Below are 20848 nucleotides of genomic sequence, written 5' to 3'. Positions count from 1 at the left end.
ATAATTCTATTACTAAGATACATGCACATGTATGTCATTGTAGCACTATTTACAATAGCAAAGACATGGAATCAACCCAAATGCCCATCAATGGTAGACTGGATTTAAAAATGTGGTACATATAAACCATGAAATATTATCCAGCCATAAAAAGGAATGAGATCATGCCCTTTGCAGGGACATGGATGGAGATGAAAGCCATTATCTTCAGCAAACTAATGCAGGAACAGAAAACCAAACACCACGTGTTCTCACTTAGAAGTGGGAGCTGAACAATGAGAATGAGAACACATGGAAACAGTGAGGGGAACAACACACACTGGAGAGGGGGTGGGGTGTGGTGAGGGAGAGCATTAGAAAAAGTAGCTAATGCATGCTGGGCTTAACACCTAGGTGATGGGTTGATAGGTACAGCAAATCACCATCGCACACATTTACCTATGTAATAAGCCTGCACATCCTGCACATGTACCTACCTCAGAACTTAAAAATAAAAATTAAAAAAATTAGAATGTACATAAAATATGGAAATTAATAAATGTGATTCACTGCATTAAAAAAAAGTAATGGCAAAAACTGCAATTACTGTTGCACCCACCTAATATAAGGAATTAACAGATGTGATCATGGAGGAAGGCAAGTCCCAAGATATGAAGAGTGAGTCATCAAGTTGAAAACTCAAGAGAGCCCCGTAGTTTAGTCCCAGTCCAAGTCTGAAGGCCTGAGAACCAGGAGGATTGATGGTGTACTTGCAACCCAAAAGCCATCAGGCTTCAGACCTAGGAAGTTTTGATGTTTCGGTTCAATCTAAAGGCAGTAAAAAGGGTCTACGTTCCAGTTTGAAGGCCATGAATGAGGAAGAATTCTCTCTGATTTGGGGAAGGGTCAGACTTTTTGTTCTATTCAGGTTTTCAACTGATTGGATGAAGCCACCTATAATAGGAAGGACCATCTGCTTTACTTGGTCTACCAATTTAAATGTTAATCTCATCTAAAAACACCCTCACAAAAACACCTAGAATAATGTTTGACGAATATTTGGGCATCCCATGGCCCAGTCAAACTGGCATATAAAATTAACCATCAGAGCCTGTAGAGGATGATTTAAAGGATGGAATCTTCAGAGATGATTGTGAAATCCAGAAGGCTGACAGATGATAGACTCAAACTACACAGAAAAAAAAGAAGCTAGTATTGTCAGCACAGACTTCAACAAACAGCAAAAATCCTAGGATAGAGAACTTCCTGAATCCTTAGTGATATAAGCTTATAATACCCAAATGTTGCCTTTCTATATGCCATATGTAATTAGGGCAGCAGTTAGATATAGACTGTGACACTAGAGCTCAGACCTAGAGCCAAGGAATGGGAAGACCAGAAAAATATTTTCATTTTAAAATTTAGGTAATTTCTAATAATGTGGCTGCCTGAGTATTTTCAGAACAGATATTCTAATAAATATTGAGTTATATGATTTAGAAGGAGACAAGCACTCAGTGGATGACCCTTGTCAGGAAACACTGCATCAAAGAAGGCTTTTATTACAGGAGATGGTGGTCCTTCTCAGTCTGAGATTATGCTGCTGTGATATGATACTTCACTTCACAGGCAATAACAGCAGGAAATATGAAAAGAATGAACAAGGTCTTGGAAAATACATGAATGAGAGACACATAAATGGCTATTTAAGGAAATAGAAGATACTTTGGGTGCCCTGCCTACCTCCTCCCAGTGCCCCTAAGCTTGGTGACTTTGAGTGTTGGCTGATAATAGTTGTTCCCATTCTCTGGAGGCTTATCCTTCACCAACAAACAATGTCACTTCACATGAGATTTTATCCCAACTCTGGGGCAGTCTGCAGGAAATTACTTTATATCTGTCCTAGGATAAATGATGTTTCCAGGAATAGAGTCATATGGGGCAGAAGATTCGTGTACTGCCAGTGAGAGGGTCAATATACCTACTAATGAAACGGGAGGGCAGCCTGAAATTAAATCAATTATCTCAGGGTCTTACTACCTCTACCTCATTTTAAGTTCAAAGCATGGCTCCCCTAAATCAATCCAGACCTAAATTTTCACTTAGTACAAAGAGGACACACAAACTTTCAGACTTAAGCCATTTCCAGAGACTGACTCTTAATCGTGATTTCCTACTACTATTCAGCTTATACTTAGAAAGGTCTATGAGCAGAATGCAGTTCAGGAGGAACTTAACTGATGTGAAATGTCAGGCGCCAAAATGTGACCCGCATGGTTCACCACATTGCACTCATACTCATTTTAAAATCTCATAGCTGGGCTAAGTTCTAGGATAAATTTAGGATACATGACTGATGAGACAACAGAAATTCTCAGATCCTTATTTCTGTGACACACTATGAGTATTATTGTATTCAAGTACAAATTATCAGAGAAAGCCAGGGATGTGAAGAATACGTCCACCATGTCCCCTTTTTAACATTACTACAGGACACTTAATGGAAATAAGATTTTTAAACTTGATTTATATTGCTCCGGAAGCAGTAATTCTGATTCTTGGGGAAGACTTACCCAAGAGACAGAAAACAAGCTTACTGCTTGAAAGAACTTATCAGCAGTACTCATTTGTGAGTATATATAACAAATCTTATTTGAAACCAAGAAAAGATTAAGTGTGAGGGATTTATCAAGCATCATCTAAGTTGAGTGAGCTTATTGGCTACAGGGTTAAGGAATAACAAAAGTAGGCTTCACAGTATCTTCTTTTTGAGGTGGGGAATCAGACAAGGCAAAGGTCATTTGATAGCATGACTTCCATGTGCTGGATGAAGCTACAATTCTGTTTTCTTTTTGCAAAGAAAATATGGGGCTTTAGAACACAGTTCTGGAGCCCACTTCCTTCTCCAAAGGAGGCTTGAAAAAAAAATATCCCAGTAGCCTAATTACCCAGCATCAAGAGAGATATTGGGGAACACTTTTGAATGCAAATAAACTTACAAATTAACCCTGTTAGCAGTCTTCAGAAATACCACTTAAACTAATTTCTACACCAGAACTCAGCAATTACCTCTCCCCTTAATTTCTGATACCTCAGGTCAGGCTCTAGTGACTATGGGAGAATGGAATGAAGGTAATTGAGAATAAAATAAAGACCAATCTTCTTGGATTTCTCTTCCACCACATAGTTGTTGCAAGAGGGTAAACTTTAAATAATAACTACCTGATTATAAGTACTCATCATACCTCTTATTTTATATTCATTCCCTTATGGTAATGTCAAAATATTTTACATTATTCGTAAGATATATTGTGATCAGAACCTGCTACTACAGATTTATTTTCTCTCAAGCTTTTTTCATGTATTGTTCAAGAGATATTATACTTCCTTAATGTAGATTTTGAATAAAATTATTTATTGAATTTATAGTATTTAATCTTGCCCGAATACCAATGTACATTTTTAACATTTTAATTTGTTAACTTGTTTCTTTTTGTGTTTGTTCTTTTTGTCTGTATGCAATGATTGCACTACCCCACCAAATACTACTATACTACTAATATAGTAGCATTTAATTCTCAGCTTAAGTAACATTTCTTCTGAAAAATGTTCCCTGATACCAGAAATTTGTTTGATGTGTTTCTCATAGCACACTAATATTCATGTAGTAATGACAATGTTGTATAAATTCATGGTAAATATTTTCTAAGTGCCTCCTTGGGCTTTAAATTTTAATAAAAAGAACAAGTCCTAGATATTTCATTTTTTTGTGGCTGTCGTAAATGGGATTATGTTCTTGATTTCTTGATTTGACTCTCAGCCTGGGCCTTATTGGTGTATAGAAATGCTACTGATTTTTGTATGTGATTTTGTATCCTGAAACCTTGCTACAATTGTTTATCAGTTCTAGTGGCCTTTTGGCAGAATCTTTAGGATTTTCTAAATATAGAGTCATATCATCAGCAAAGAGAGGTAGTTTGGCTTATTTTCCTATTTTGATCCCTTTTATTTCTTTCTTGGTACCTTGGGATACCACAGTATCCCAAACAGCATGATATTGTTACAAAAATAGACACATAGACTAAGGAAACACAACTGAAAACTCAAAAATAAGTTTTTTTTTTTTTGATCAGATGGTTGTAAGCTACATAGTTACACCCATCTGATCTTCAACAAGGCTGACAAAAACAAGCAGTGGTAAAAGGATTACCTATTCAATAAACTGTTCTGGAATATACCTGGCTAGCCATATGCAGAAGAATGAAACTGGACCCCTACCTTTCACCATTTAGAAAAAGCAACTGAAAATGAATTCAAAACTTAAATGTAAGATCTCAAACTATAAAAAACCTCAAAGAAAATCCAGGAAATACCCTTCTCAACATTGACCTTGGCAACAAGTTTTTGGCTAAGTCCCCAAAAGCAATGGCAACAAAAAAATTCGCAAGTGGGACCTAATTAAACTAAAGAGCTTCTGGGCAACAAAACAAACTATCAACAGAGTGAATGGACAATCTACAGGATAAGAGAAAATATTCACAAACTATCCATCTGGAAAAGGTCTAATATTCAGAATCTATAAGGAATTTGAACAAATCAGCAAGGAAAAAGCAAACAATTACATTTAAAAATGGGCAAAGTGCATGAACAGACACTTCTCAAAAGAAGATATACAGGCAGCCAACAAATATATACAAAAATGATCATCATCACTAATGAGAGAAATGCAAATCAAAACCACAAGAGATACCATCTCACACCAATCAGAATAGCTATTGTTAAAAAGTCAAAAAACAGGTGTGCTTCTTGGTGGAGCCAAGATGGCCGAATAGGAACAGCTCCAGTCTACAGCTCCCAGCCTGAGTGACACAGAAGATGGGTGATTTCTGCATTTCCGTTTGAGGTACCGGGTTCATCTCACTAGGGAGTGACAAACAGTGGGTGCAGGACAGTCGATGCAGCACACTGTGCATGAGCTGAAGCAGGGCGAGGCATTGCCTGACTCGGGAAGCGCAAGGGGTCAGGGAGTTCCCTTTCCTAGTCAAAGAAAGGGGTAACAGATGGCACCTGGAAAATTGGGTCAGTCCCACCCTAATACTGCGCTTTTCCAACAGGCCTGGAAAATGGAACACCAGGAGATTGTGTCCCGCACCTGGCTCAGAGGGTCCTATGCCCACGGAGTCTGGTTGATTGCTAGCACAGCAGTCTGAGATCAAACTGCAAGGCGGCAGTGAGGCTGGGGGAGGGGCGCCCGCCATTGCCCAGGCTTGCTTAGGTAAATAAAGCAGCCAGGAAGCTCGAACTGGGTGGAGCCCACCACAGCTCAAGGAGGCCTGCCTGCCTCTGTAGGCTCCACCTCTGGGGGCAGGGCACAGACAAACAAAATTTAGCAGGAACCTCTGCAGACTTAAACGTCCCTGTCTGACTGACAGCTTTGAAGAGAGTAGTGGTTCTCCCAGCACGCAGCTGGAGATCTGAGAATGGGCAGACTGCCTCCTCAAGTGGGTCCCTGACCCCCGAGCAGCCTAACTGGGAGGCACCCCCCAGTAAGGACAGACTGACACCTCACTCGGCCGGGTACTACTCTGAGACAAAACTTCCAGAGGAACTATCAGACAGCTGAATTTGTGGTCTCATGAAAATCCGCTGTTCTGCAGCCACCACTGCTGACACCCAGCCAAACAGGGTCTGGAGTGGACCTCTAGTAAACTCCAACAGACCTGCAGCTGAGGGTCCCGTCTGGTAGAAGGAAAACTAACAAACAGAAAGGACATCCACATCAAAAACCCATCTGTACATCACCATCATCAAAGACCAAACGTAGATAAAATCACAAAGATGGGGAAAAAACAGAGCAGAAAAACTGGAAACTCTAAAAAGCAGAGCACCTCTCCTCCTCCAAAGGGACGCAGTTCCTCACCAGCAATGGAACAAAGCTGGATGAGGAATGACTTTGACGAGTTGAGAGAAGAAGGCTTCAGACGATCAAACTACTCCAAGCTACAGGATGAAATCCAAAACAACAGCAAAGAAGTTAAAGACTTTGAAAAAAAATTAGACGAATGGATAACTAGAATAACCAATGGAGAGAAGGGCTTAAAGGAGCTGATGGAGCTGAAAGCCAAGTTTCGAGAACTATGCGAAGATTGCAGAAGCCTCGGTAGCTGATGCGATCAACAACTGGAAGAAAGGGTATCACTGATGGAAGATGAAATGAATGAAATGAAGCGAGAAGGGAAGTTTAGAGAAAAAAGAATAAAAAGAAATGAACAAAGCCTCCAAGAAATTTGGGACTATGTGAAAAGACCAAACCTATGTTTGATTGGTGTACCTGAAAATGACGGGGAGAATGGAACCAAGTTGGAAAACACTCTGCAAGATATTATCCAGGAGAACCTCCCCAATCTAGCAAGGCAGGCCAACATTCAGATTCAGGAAATACAGAGAATGCCACAAAGATACTCCTCGGGAGGAGCAACTCCAAGACACATAATTGTCAGATTCACCAAAGTTGAAATGAAGGAAAAAATGTTAAGGGCAGCCAGAGAGAAAGGTTGGGTTACCCACCAAGGGAAGCCCATCAGACTAACAGCTGATCTCTCAGCAGAAACTCTACAAGCCAGAAGAGAGTGGGGGCCGATATTCAACATTCTTAAAGAAAAGAATTTTCAACCCAGAATTTCATATCCAGCCAAACTAAGCTTCATAAGTGAAGGAGAAATAGAATACTTTACAGACAAGCAAATGCTAAGTGATTTTGTCACCACCAGGCCTGCCCTAAAAGTGCTCCTGAAGGAAGCACTAAACATGGAAAGGAACAAACGGTACCAGCCCCTGCAAAAACATGCCAAATTATAAAGACCATTGAGGCTAGGAAGAAACTGCATCAACTAACGAGCAAAATAACCAACTAACATCATAATGACAGGATCAGATTCACACATAACAATATTAACTTTAAATGTAAATGGGCTAAATGCTCCAATTAAAAGACACAAACTGGCAAACTGGATAAGGAGTCAAGACCCATCAGTGTGCTGTATTCAGGAAACCCATCTCACATGTAGAGACACACATAGACTCAAAATAAAGGGATGGAGGAAGATCTATCAAGCAAATGGAAAACAAAAAAAGGCAGGGGTTGCAATCCTAGTCTCTGATAAAATAGATTTTAAACCAACAAAGATCAAAAGAGACAAGGCCATTACATAATGGTAAAGGGATCAATTCAACAAGAAGAGCTAACTATCCTAAATATATATGCACCCAACACAGGAGCACCCAGATTCATAAAGCAAGTCCTGAGTGACCTACAAAGGGACTTAAACTCCCACACAATAATAATGGGAGATTTTAACACCCCACTGTCAACATTAGACAGATCAATGAGACAGAAAGTTAACAAGGATATCCAGGAATTGAACTCAGCTCTGCACAAAGTGGACCTAATAGACATCTACAGAACTCTCCACCCCAAATTAACAGAATATACATTTCTTTCAGCACCATACCACACCTATTCCAAAATTGACCACATAGTTGGAAGTAAAGCTCTCCTCAGCAAATGTAAACGAACAGAAACTATAACAAACTGTCTCTCAGACCACAGTGCAATCAAACTAGAACTCAGGATTAAGAAACTCACTCAAAACCGCTCAACTACATGGAAACTGAACAACCTGCTCCTGAATGACTATTGGGTACATAATGAAATGAAGGCAGAAATAAAGATGTTCTTTGAAACCAATGAGAACAAAGACACAACATACCAGAATCTCTGGGACACATTCAAAGCAGTGTGTAGAGGGAAATTTATAGCACTAAGTGCCCACAAGAGAAAGCAGGAAAGATCCAAAATTGACACCCTAACATCACAATTAAAAGAACGAGAAAAGCAAGAGCAAACACATTCAAAAGCTAGAAGATGGCAAGAAATAACTAAAATCAGAGCAGAACTGAAGGAAATAGAGACACAAAAAACCCTTCAAAAAATTAATGAATCCAGGAGCTGGTTTTTTGAAAAGATCAACAAAACTGATAGACCACTAGCAAGACTAATAAAGAAGAAAAGAGAGAAGAATCAAATAGATGCAATAAAAAATGAAAAAGGGGATATCACCACCGATCCCACAGAAATACAAACTACCATCAGAGAATACTACAAACACCTCTATGCAAATAAACTAGAAAATCTACAAGAAATGGATAAATTCCTCGACACATACACCCTCCCAAGACTAAATCAGGAAGAAGTTGAATCTCTGAATAGACCAATAACAGGTTCTGAAATTGTGGCAATAATCAATAGCTTACCAACCAAAAAGCATCCAGGACCTGATGGATTCACAGCCGAATTCTACCAGAGGTACAAGGAGGAACTGGTACCATTCCTTCTGAAACTATTCCAATCGATAGAAAAAGAGGGAATCCTCCCTAACACATTTTATGAAGCCAGCATCATCCTGATACCAAAGCCTGGCAGAGACATAACCAAAAAAGAGAATTTCAGACCAATATCCTTGATGAACATTGATGCAAAAATCCCCAATAAAATACTGGCAAACCAAATCCAGCAGCACATCAAAAAGCTTATGCAACATGATCAAGTGGGCTTCATCCCTGGCATGCAAGGCTGGTTCAACATACACAAATCAATAAATGTAATCCAGCATATAAACAGAACCAAAGACAAAAACCACATGATTATCTCAATAGATGCAGAAAAGGCCTGTGACAAAATTCAACAACACTTCATGCTAAAAACTCTCAATAAATTAGGTATTGATGGGACATATCTCAAAATAATAAGAGCTATCTATGACAAACCCACAGCCAATATCATACTGAATGGGCAAAAACTGGAGGCATTCCCTTTGAAAACTGGCACAAGACAGGGATGCCCTCTCTCACCACTCCTATTCAACATAATGCTGGAAGTTCTGGCCAGGGCAATCAGGCAGGAGAAGGAAATAAAGGGTTTTCAATTAGGAAAAGAAGAAATCAAATTGTCCCTGTTTGCAGATGACATGATTGTATATCTAGAAAACCCCATCATCTCAGCCCAAAATCTCCTTAAGCTGATTAGCAACTTCAGCAAAGTCTCAGGATACAAAACCAATGTACAAAAATCACAAGCATTCTTGTACACCAATCACAGACGAACAGAGAGCCAAATCATGAGTGAACTCCCATTCACAATTGCTTCAAAGAGAATAAAATACCTAGGAATCCAACTTACAAGGGATATGAAGGACCTCTTCAAGGAGAACTACAAATCACTGCCCAATGAAATAAAAGAGGATACAAACAAATGGAAGAACATTCCATGCTCATGGGTTGGAAGAATCAATATCGTGAAAATGGCCATACTCCCCAAGGTAATTTATAGATTCAATGCCATCCCCATCAAGCTACCAATGACTTTCTTCACAGAGTTGGAAAAACTACTTTAAAGTTCATATGGAACCAGAAAAGAGCCCGCATCACCAAGTCAATCCTAAGCCAAAAGAACAAAGCTGGAGGCATCACGCTATCTGACTTCAAACTATACTACAAGGCTATGGTAACCAAATCAGCATGGTACTGGTACCACAACAGAGACATAGATCAATGGAACAGAACAGAGTCCTCAGAAATGATGCCGCATATCTACAACTACCTGATCTTTGACAAACCTGACAAAAACAAGAAATGGGGAAAGGATCCCCTATTCAATAATTGGTGCTGGGAAAACTGGCTAGCCATATGTAGAAAGCTGAAACTGGATCCCTTCCTTACACCTTATACAAAAATTAATTCAAGATGGATTAAAGACTTAAATGTTAGACCTAAAACCATAAAAACCCTAGAAGAAAACCTAGGCAATACCATTCAGGACATAGGCATGGGCAAGGACTTCATGTCTAAAATGCCAAAAGCAATGGCAACAAAAGCCAAAATTGACAAATGGGATCTAATTAAATTAAAGAGCTTCTGCACAGTGAAAGAAACTACTATCAGAGTGAACAAGCAACCTACAGAATGGGAGAAAATTTTTGCAACCTACTCATCTGACAAAGGGCTAATATCCAGAATCTACAATGAACTCAAACAAATTTATAAGAAAAAAACAAACAACCCCATCAAAAAGTGGGCAAAGGACATGAACAGACACTTCTCAAAAGAAGACATTTATGCAGCCAAAAAACACATGAAAAAATGCTCATCATCACTGGCCATCAGAGAAATGCAAATCAGAACCACAGTGAGATACCAGCATACATATGTTTATTGCGGCACTATTCACAATAGCAAAGACTTGGAACCAACCCAAATGTCCAACAACGATAGACTGGATTAAGAAAATGTGGCACATATACACCAAGGAATACTATGCAGTCATAAAAAAGGATGAGTTCATGTCCTTTGTAGGGACATGCATGAAACTTGAAATCATAATTCTCAGTAAACTATCGCAAGGACAAAAAACCAAACACCGCATGTTCTCACTCATAGGTAGGAATTGAACAATGAGAACTCATGGACACAGGAAGGGGAACATCACACTCTGGGGACTGTTTTTGGGTGGGGGCAGGGGGGAGGGATAGCATTAGGAGATATATCTAATGCTAAATGACAAGTTAATGGGTGCAGCACACCAACATGGTACATGTATACATATGTAACAAACCTGCACATTGTGCACATGTACCCTAAAACTTAAAGCATAAAAAAAAAATTGGAGACATAGAAGTACTAAACAATAAATAAAAGGAGATAGCATTGTTTGGCGTGTTTTAACTAGTAATCTTATTACAAACAAATATAAAAGTTGTTAAGGTCTACAATTTGGCTACAAAACCAATGGCGGCATTACATGAACAACATTCATTTACTTAACTAGTATTTACTGAGCACGCACTATATGTTAAGCTCCATTTTAAGCACTGAAAATGTCACTCACTTAAAATCTTTCAGTTTTGTTTACTGTGAGTACAATGATAATCGACTTTATGATATGGATATTTAAAAAGCTGTCACTTCTTAGCTACAAGTCTAGAATCACCAGGCTCTGCAAAATGAATTCTGGAATGCATTTATTGCTGTATGACCTAAAATCACGTTTTGGCAAAATCTTACCTGAACATATGAGTGGATATTTAGTTTTTTTCCCCTAAGTATAAACAAGTGATAGTTAACAGAGTGTAACTCGCTACAACTGTCACATATATTATGTAGAATATGCATTTTATCACTATTTTAAATCTGAAAGACTGAGTTTGACATGTCTTGAGATAAGAGTTTAGGGTAGAGTTGTGGATCTGCACAGTCTTAGACTACTTTAATAGAAACTCAGCACATAATCCAATGAAAAAAGAGATTTCAGAATGGGACGAATATGACAACACCTGGATCATTATATCCAATAAGGTGGAGCATCATAGGAAATATATCAGGATTAGGAATAATTACATGATAAACATTTAAGACTGTTGATATAGTTCACCCATCAGGAAAGAAGTCTTACGGTTTTTAATGCAGATATCTTTATACTTCTTGAAAAAAATTATGTATGAATGTAATGGCTAATATATGGTTATGTTTACTCTGGATATCAGACCTAAATATATGGAATAGAAATATTTTTCAGAGAAGTATATTTATCTTTTTCTCTCTCTCTGTGTGTGAATATATATATACACATGCATATGCATACATATATTGATAGTAAACAGCATATATACATATATTTATACTGAATAATTATATATATGAATGAGTTAGCTCAGGGTAGGGTAGTGAGTTTTGAATCAATAGAAAGAATAAATAAATGATGAATAATCGTCAAAACAAAATGGTTAGGTGGTGGCTCAAGGATTTTGTAAAGGGTTGGATTAGAGAATATAATACACAGTTTGAAAAGGGGCAATGTTCTTCAAATGTTAACATTTACAAAGACAAAGTGACTGGTCTTCCCACTCTTTAAGACCAATGGAACACTTGAGAGTGACTCATTTAGGTCATCCCTCATCTGAGGTTAGAGACACAATTTCTCTTAGAGACTGTCCTGCCAAAGAAAATAAAGGCCATAGGGACCAATCTCAATGGCCCAGATCTTTCCCTGGTGGGGGAGGAAAAGAGAATTATTTGGTACACTATTCCCAAATATCCTATGTGGAAATGAGCTAGAATTACCCCTTGGGAGTTGTTTCTTTAACAAATATATCTCTCATCAGAATTCAGAATAAATACTTAGGATATAGTAAACAACCAATATTCAGGTCATGCTCAGAAACTGTGTCCGGAATTGGTCGGTTCTTGGTCTCACTGACTGCAAGAATGAAGCCGTGGACCCTTGTGGTAAGTGTTACAGTTCTTAAAGACAGCGCTTCCCGAGTTTGTTCCTTCAGATGTTCAGACGGCTTTGAGGTTTTTTTTCTTCTGGTGAGTTCATGGTCTCGCTGGCCTCAAGAGTGAAAGTGCAGACCTTCGCAGGGAGTGTTACAGCTCATAAAGGCAGTGTGGACCCAAAGACTGAGCAGCAGCAACATTTATTGCAAAGAGAAAAAGAACAAAGCTTCCACAGAGAAGAATGGGACCTGAGCAGGTTGCCACTGCTGGCTCTGGCAGCCTGCTTTTATTCCCTTATCTGGCCCCACCCACATCCTGCTGATTGGTTCATTTTACAGAGAGCCGATTGGTCTGTTTTACAGAGAGCTGATTGGTCCATTTTGACAGGGTGCTGATTGGTGCGTTTACAATCCCTGAGCTAGACACAAAAGTTCTCCAACTCCCCACTAGATTAGCTAGACACAGAGCACTGATTGGTGCATTTACAAACCTTGAGCTAGACACAGGGTGCTGATTGGTGCCTTTACAAACCTTGAGCTAGACAGAGTGCTGATTGGTGTATTTACAATCCCTTAGCTAGACATAAAGATTCTCCAAGTCCCCACTAGATTAGCTAGACACAGAGCACTGACTGGTGCATTTACATACCTTGAGCTAGATACAGGGTGCTGATTGGTGTGTTTACAAACCTTGAGCTAGACACAGAGTGCAGATTGGTGTATTTACAATCCCTTAGCTAAGCATAAAGGTTCTCCAAGTCCCCACTAGACTCAGGAGTCCAGCTGGCTTCACCTAGTGGATCCTGCACTGCAGCCTCGGGGGAGCTGCCCGCCAGTCCCGCGTGTGCCCGCACTCTTCAGCCCTTGGGCGGTCAATGGGACCGGGTGCTGCAGAGCAGCGGGCGGCACTCGTCCGGTAGGCTGGCTGTGCAGGAGCCCACGGTGCAGGGGAGGCTTGGGCATGGCTGGCTGCAGGTCCCGAGCCCCGCCCTACGGGGAGGCAGCTGAGGCCCAGCGAGAATTCAAGTGCAGCGCTGGCTCCGCAGCTGCTGGCCCAGGTGCTAAGCCCCTCACTGCCTGGGGCTGGCAGCACTGGCCAGCTGCTCTGAGTGTGGGCCGCCAAGCCCACACCCACCAGAACTCTCACTGGCCTATGAGTGCCGGGCGTGGCCCCAGTTCCTGCCCGCGCCTCTCCCTCCACACCTCCCCACAAGCAGAGAGAGCTGGCTCTGGCCTCAGCTAGCCCAGAGAGGGGCTCCCACAGTGCAGCAGTGGGCTGAAGGGCTCCTCAAGCACAGCCAGAGTGGGTGCCGAGGCTGAGGAGGCGCCGACAGTGAGGGCTGCCAGCATGCTGTCACCTCTCAAAACTGCAAAGAGAAAACTGTGGCTCAGGTAAGAAAAGCCAAGGATTCAAATACAGCAAGCAAGTTTAACCATTTCCATTTGATGGACATTGGTTGAGAATATGAGCTTGGGTTTTGTGTTAGATAAACCTGTGTTTGAATTCCTTTATGACACATATTAGTTGTGTGATCTTAGGCTAATTCCTTAACTTGTCTAAGGCTCAATTTCCTCCCCATAACAATATAAATAAAATATCATCTTCACTTTCTTCTTTCTTACTCACTTTTCTTTTCTCTCTCTCTTTTTTTTTTTAAACAGATTTTTCTCTGTTGCCCAGGCTGGAGTGCAGTGGTGTGATCTCGGCTCACTGCAACCTCCTCCGCCAGGGTTCAGGGGATTCTCATGCCTCAGCCTCCAGAGTAGCTGGGATTATGGTCATGTGTCACCACACCTGGCTTATTTTTGTAATTTTAGCAACGATGGTGTTTTACCATGTTGGCCTGGCTGGTCTTGAACTCCTGAACTCAAGTGATCCACCCTCCTTGGCCTCCCAAAGTGCTGGGATTACAGGCATAAGCCACTGTGCCCAGCTGTTTTTTACTCACTTTTTGCCTCACAGTCACTAGGCATTCATTTCTGCCATTATATTGAAATGGTCAATATTACCAAAGACCTAGTTGCCCAAAACAATCAACATCTCTATCTTTATCTTAGTTGATAATTCTATATTTTTCACTATTAAACTACTGTAGTATCCACTCCTCTAACCTTCCCTTTTCATTGTTTTTTGTAAATACAGATCAACTTTGCTATCCTCTTATATCTCTGCCTGCTTCTTTGCCTATCTCCTTTGCGATCTTTCTTTTTACTGAGAGTAAAATTTTTCTTAGTTTCCCAGTGTTTCTTTCCAAACCTCTTTTTTTTTTTTTTTTTTTTTTTTTTTTTGACAGAGCCTTGCTCTGTTGCCCAGGCAGTAGTGCAGTGCTGTAATCTTGGCTCACTGCAACCTCCACCCTTCAGATTTTTTAAAGTAATGCTCCTGCCTCAGCCTCTGGAGTAGCTGGGATTACAGGCGCTCACCACCACACCCAGCTAATTTTTGTATTTTTAGTAGAGACAGTGTTTCACCATGTTGGCCAGGCTAGTCTCGAACTGCTGACCTCGTGATCCACCTGCCTCAGCCTTCCAAAGTGCTAGGATTACAGGCGTGAGCCACTGTGCCTGGCCACCTCTTCCATTTTAATTTGTACTTAAGGTAAGTATAAAAAAGTCACTTAAAAGCTGAAATTTTTCAGATATTCTGTCTTCCTCTCATGACTTCCCATTGTCAGTTGACTTTAAATATTTATTTTGATATGTTTATTAATTTCTTCTATAGGAGTACAATTTGGGGACAATACGTGGAGATGAAAAAGTGGATTCAGGGGACACTGATTGTACAGGGTGCTTGCAGATTATCTGGAGCTAAACGGAAGAGCTTTTTTTTTTTAACGTGATTTTAATATCCTCTTTTTGTCTTCTCGTTTTAGTTTATGTCTTTATAAATGGTTTCCTGAACAGTTCCTAAGCCTCTTGTCAGCATGGCAAGTTGAAGAAGCTCTGGATGATGGATCTATGTTACCTTCAGAAACTCTTGAGGACTCTGGGATAGTTGCTTACAAAGAATCAGTCCAAAGGCACTCAGAAAGGGGCAAGAGAATAGTGAGCTCCAGTCACGTTTGCATCCCTCAGGGAGCCTCTGTGCTTGTCTGAGAGTGATAAATTCCACTAAAGTTATGACTGTCACTATTGTCACGTATCACATTCTAGGAGACTCCCTAAACTATTGGGGCAACTATTCTCCCTGGAATATTTGGGTATGTGGACAGTTTCTGGTACTACCAAATTTGCCACAATTAAACGCCAGGGTAGCTGTTGCTACAGACTGCAGATATTAAATAGAGAGCTATCTTTAGGTCAATAAAATATACTTATAAATTGTATTAACTATTTCCCCAGTAATTACCACACAGTTTTAATAAAACCCTGTGCATCCAAATGTCCAAAACGCAGCTCAGGTTTTGAAAACATGACTATCGTTGAAGAATAATCAGGCCTCCTCCGGCTTCCTCCATCTGGTCCATTATCTGGGTGACAGTAGATCCAAATAAGTGGTTAGCTCTTATCCTGTACAGCAAATTTTGGCATTTATCCATTCTCTTATAAGGCAACTTTGGAAGGTTAAGAGGACTTATAATGATATACACATCACTCCTGTGGAGGTAGATAAGTTTTGCCAAGTTAAGCACTACACAGGCCATAATGCAGTGGATCAAGTTAGTTAGCAGTGTTTTTAGTATCCATATGAACATAGTATCTGCTACTGCAGTGCCTAGACTGACATTTTTGTTATCAACAGTGTACCCTGAAGTAGCAGCCCTTTCAAAAGTCCTTTCACCTTTCCTCTATCCATCTCTCTCCACCAATAATTGCTTATATTGGAGATGTTACTATGTGCCAAAATTCTGAAACATATAATTACTATTGTTTCTATGGTTTTTATAAAATAAAAAAGGTGCAAAGATTATTATCACTTCATTTTTACTGAATTACACTTCAAAGGTGTCAGTAGTAATATTTATAATATAGAATGATATTTTAAAAGATTCTGGATACATATAGAATCAATTGAATTTGGGAGAAACTGAGTGTCCCTTGTAGTTCTCTTTGTTTTCCTCATAAACCTGCTACAAAATTTTTTGGTATCACAACAACAAAAATCTTGACTTTGTAAAAGTGTAATTATAAATATAAATAAATATTAATTATAGAGTTCAAAGTTCCCTATGAAGATCCTTGTGAATTTTTCTCAGTAAGAGTCTTATAGATTCATAATGATTAGAAGGTCTATAAGATTGTCTCCATCAGCAACATAGTTGCCATATTTTCTCTCTGGGAGTGCTTATCTTTTCCCTAGAACTGGTTGTGTGAAGTTTATTAACTCAATTACCAACTTCCGATATTACTATTGCCCTTCAGATCAACATATTTACAAATCTATGACTCTAACCACTATTAGGCTTTTGTGGAGGCCCTCATTGTAGAAGTATGTCCTTAAAATATTTCCGTTATGAGCTTCCAACATGAGTCTCCTATTTTCATGTTTGTCCCTAATGTGCCAAAACTCAGACTTTTTGCAGCATAGGGAACTTGCTGAGTCCCCAAGTCCACTGAGTAATTACAGCTTTCTAAAATGAGTTTACTAACTTTACCCACTTGTTCAGGTTTTCAGATTTCTGTGGAAACTCACAATAGATGAATTATTTTCTTTCGTTTTATTTTATTTTATTTTTTATAGAGAGAGAGTCTGACTCTGTTGCCCAGGCTGGAGAGTAGTGCTGCAGTCATAGCTCCCTGCAGCCTCACAGTCCTGAGCTCAAGTGATGTGTGCCACTGTGCCCAGCTAATTTTTATCTTTTCTTTTCTTTTTTTTTTTTTTGGTGGAGGCAGGGTCTTGCTATGTTGTTCAGGCTGGGTTCTCTTCTTATTCACAGTCCACTTGAGATAGCAACATTGATCACAATATTTCTCAGTCATTTCTATTGAATAAGCATTTTCCTCAGTGGTTAATGCTAAAGACAGCTGTCCCGTTCGTTTCAAGAGAAAAAATTTGAACTGACCAACTTGGATAGTAACACAGTAAGGGTTACTGTGATAAATCATAGCAGGAGGAAGAAAAGAGTAAAGAGAATAAAAGGGAACAAAGGAGTCCTATTTGGGACTAACAGTCAAGGCTATGAGCACAGACATAAGATGAGTTTTGAAAAAATAAAGGTTGTATGCTTCACAGTGAATTGGAATTATTATTCTGACTATGATTATTGTTATTTGTTATTCTAGGGAAAGGCCTTGTGAATACAGGCTTACAATTAATTAAGTATGAGACAATCCAGAAAAATATTTAAGTTTTGAGGTAAAAAATGGCTTGATGATGTGCTACAAGAAGATTGTGAGAGAAAAAAGGAAACTGCATCTTTGGAGGTCATCACCCCTAAAAAATATCTTCTCCACCTGCAAAACCTACTGTGTGGTATAACAACAGTGCTGCCCCCTTCTTGCTGACTGGCTTCTTGGGCTCAGAGGCAGTTCACCACTGGATCTCTATTCCCTTCTTTGTCATCTACTTCTCCATCCTTTTTGGAAATGGCACACTTCTTGTCCTCATTTGGAATGACCACAGCCTCCATGAGCCCATGTACTACTTCCTGGCTATGCTGGCAGGCACGGACCTTGGGATGACACTCACTATGATGCCCACAGTCCTGGGTGTCCTGCTGCTAGACCAGAGGGAGATTGCCCATGCTGCCTGTTTCAACCAGTCCTTCTTCATTCATTCACTGGCCATTGTAGAATCAGGTATCTTCCTTGTTATGGCCTATGACCGTTTCACTGCCATCCACACACCACTGAGGTATAACTCCATTCTTACCAATTCCCGAGTGATGAACATAGGACTGGGGGTACTGATGAGAGGTTTTATGTCCATTTTGCCCATAATTCTTTCACTCTACTGTTACCCATATTGTGGTTCCCGTGTCCTCTTGCACACATTTTGCCTCCACCAAGATGTCATAAAACTCGCCTGTGATGATATCACGTTTAATCACATATATCCAATTATTTTGACTTCTTTGACTGTCTTTTTAGATGCTCTAATCATCATCTTTTCTTATATACTAATCCTCAAGACAGTGATGGGCATTGCATCTGGACAAGAGCAAGCTAAAGCTCTCAACACTTGTGTCTCCCATATTAGCTGTGTCCTAGTATTTCACATCACTGTGATGGGACTGTCATTCATTCACAGGTTTGGGAAACATGCACCTCATGTGGTCCCCATTACCATGAGCTATGTCCATTTTCTCTTTCCTCCATTCATGAATCCTGTCATTTATAGCATCAAGACCAAGCAGATTCAAAGAAGCATCGTTCACCTATTTTCTGGGCAGAGTAGGGCTTGAGCCCTTATTTCAGAATCTCAAGATCTCTAGGATTTCTGGGCCTCTCCCATTACTGAAAAGGAACCTTGGTTTTATATCCACACTTTTTTTTCCTCAGAGTTAGATTCAATTTTAATTATCACATGAAAAAGCTGATGTGAGCAAGAAATTTTTATACATATATGTGTATATATATATATATATATCACCTAATGAAGAGGGAATGCCAGGGATGCTGAAGAAAAAGAATACAGGAAGCAGAGGAGATATAAAAATCCAGGTTCTGTATCCAAAAGAAGAGTAACTATGATTTCAGAAATAGTCAAGATAAGTAGACTAAAGCAGCTTGGGTCAAATACAGTTCATCTAAAGGAAAATGTGCAGTTGGAGGTACATTTTATGTGTCTTATAAAGGTGAATTTGAATAATACATGATCATATTTTCATCTCCATACTTTGAATCTAATTACTCTGAAAAGGATTTTGCTTGATTAGTAAGCAAACTTGTGTGAGGCTAAACAGCAAATATCTAGAACTTCAGGAAGCTTCCTCAGGAAATGTAATTTCCCTTAGCAGATCGGCATATTTTACTATAAAAGGCATGTGATACAGACTAACAGCTAAATAGCACCAAACACATTTCTTATCATCTAGTGGAAGCCAGATATCCCAGCCCCGTTTTCCTTCTTCCCATTGTCTGCAGAACTAACTTAATACTTTCTCTTCTTTCCAGATTTCTATTTTGTCTCCTGATATTTTTCTTCTGAAAAAAATAACCAACTATAAATTTAGATATCACCACCCATTTCTATTTCCCCTCTTGCTTCTCACATAAAAAATCTCGAGACTTTTTCACTTCATGAAATAGTTTTGATAATTAATGCAAAAACTTGGCAAAGGTAATGTTATATTTTAGAAATGTTTCACTGATGGAATAGTTTCTTCCTTCAACCTTCTTCAAAGTGCTTGTAAGTCTTTATGCTGTTCATTGTGTCTGAACCGCAGTCTGCTACTTGCTATTAGTGTAACAGGGGATGACAATTTCTTCATCTACTGTTAGTTCTGCGCTAATATTTGCAGCTGATCTCCTTATAGGAAACTAATCTCAAAAGTTGCATTCATTCCTCTCTGAAGACTGCTGTTTCTTCCAATTTTTAAGTTCTCATTGAGCTTGCTTCTAATATTTTCTTTTCTAATTGAAAGTCCATGTTCAGAACCCAGTATATAATTATTCCATTCTAAATTCTCTCTGCTTCACTTAAGAAATCTTTCATATTTATTTTACATCTGGGCAGTGAGCACTCTGAAAATATTCCAGAGATTTGATAAGAAAATACTTACCGAAAACTAAAGCTAAATAATGCAGTATTTCTCCAAATTAGAAGGGCCATTTGGATGCAGGAAAAATCAAAACTAAAAAATGACTAATCCTGAAGGATTCAGTCATTGTGCGAATGGTTTATGAGAGTTCTTTGAAAGTAGGACGTGGGGGGTTTATTCATTGTCATTTTAGTTGTTATTCTCTGTGTAAAATTTATTTGTTTTTCCAAAGTTGGCATACAGAGTGTATTCTATTTAGAAACGTTGTTTTCTGGTTACCTTTTTTATTTGGTCTAAAATGCACATTGTGCTAACATACAAACTACATTTAGGAAAGCTGCATCTCTATTGACCACTGAAAGGATGTCTGTAAGAGTAAAAAACATAGTGGTATTAAAATTTTCAGGTGAATAAGGGTTTTTTGTAAAAATGGCAAATGTAATGTATTTGTCAGTAGGGGATTGCAATGCTGTTTTCTTGATTGTTATAAGAAGACAGCCTACAACAATGTGTAAATGTGTAATGCAAACTTAGGGGCAATGTGCTGAAAAATAAGGTATCATAGCGAAGTCTAAGAAACAGAGGTATCTAATTATAAATAAGAAGAAGTGGTAAGATCAAGTTGAGAGCTCAAGTTTACTCATATGTTAGCAAGGGATGACATAATATGATATTATAGCCTATTGATCTTTAAACAACCTGTATCAATAGTCAAAAATCAATTAAAAAGGATAAATTTTAAAAATCACTCATTTTCTTAAGTAAATGTACATTTATGGGTTTTAATTTTAATTATATTCATAACCTATATATTATATTTTACAACTTCTTAGTTTGAAAAACCTTTCAATTATTAAGTCAGCATCCACCTGCTGATCCAGTGGTATATAAGGACAT

The 20848-nt window shown here is 39.1% G+C and overlaps 1 protein-coding gene across 1 annotated transcript; it reads left to right on the top strand.

Moving 5' to 3' along the window:
* Nucleotides 1–17695: 17695 nt before the first annotated feature.
* On the top strand, nucleotides 17696–18652 carry LOC105738864 (olfactory receptor 51B4; the record flags this gene model as incomplete). Its single annotated transcript, XM_030828712.1, has 1 exon — nucleotides 17696–18652. A coding segment is annotated over one exon (957 nt), but the record flags the coding sequence as incomplete, so codon positions are not given.
* Nucleotides 18653–20848: the final 2196 nt, after the last annotated feature.

The sequence above is a fragment of the Nomascus leucogenys genome, chromosome 15 (genome assembly GCF_006542625.1).
Source record: "Nomascus leucogenys isolate Asia chromosome 15, Asia_NLE_v1, whole genome shotgun sequence".
In the NCBI taxonomy this organism is placed as follows: Eukaryota; Metazoa; Chordata; class Mammalia; order Primates; family Hylobatidae; genus Nomascus; species Nomascus leucogenys.
Note: the sequence above shows the minus strand (reverse complement) of the source record. Positions and strands in the feature narration are given on the sequence as shown.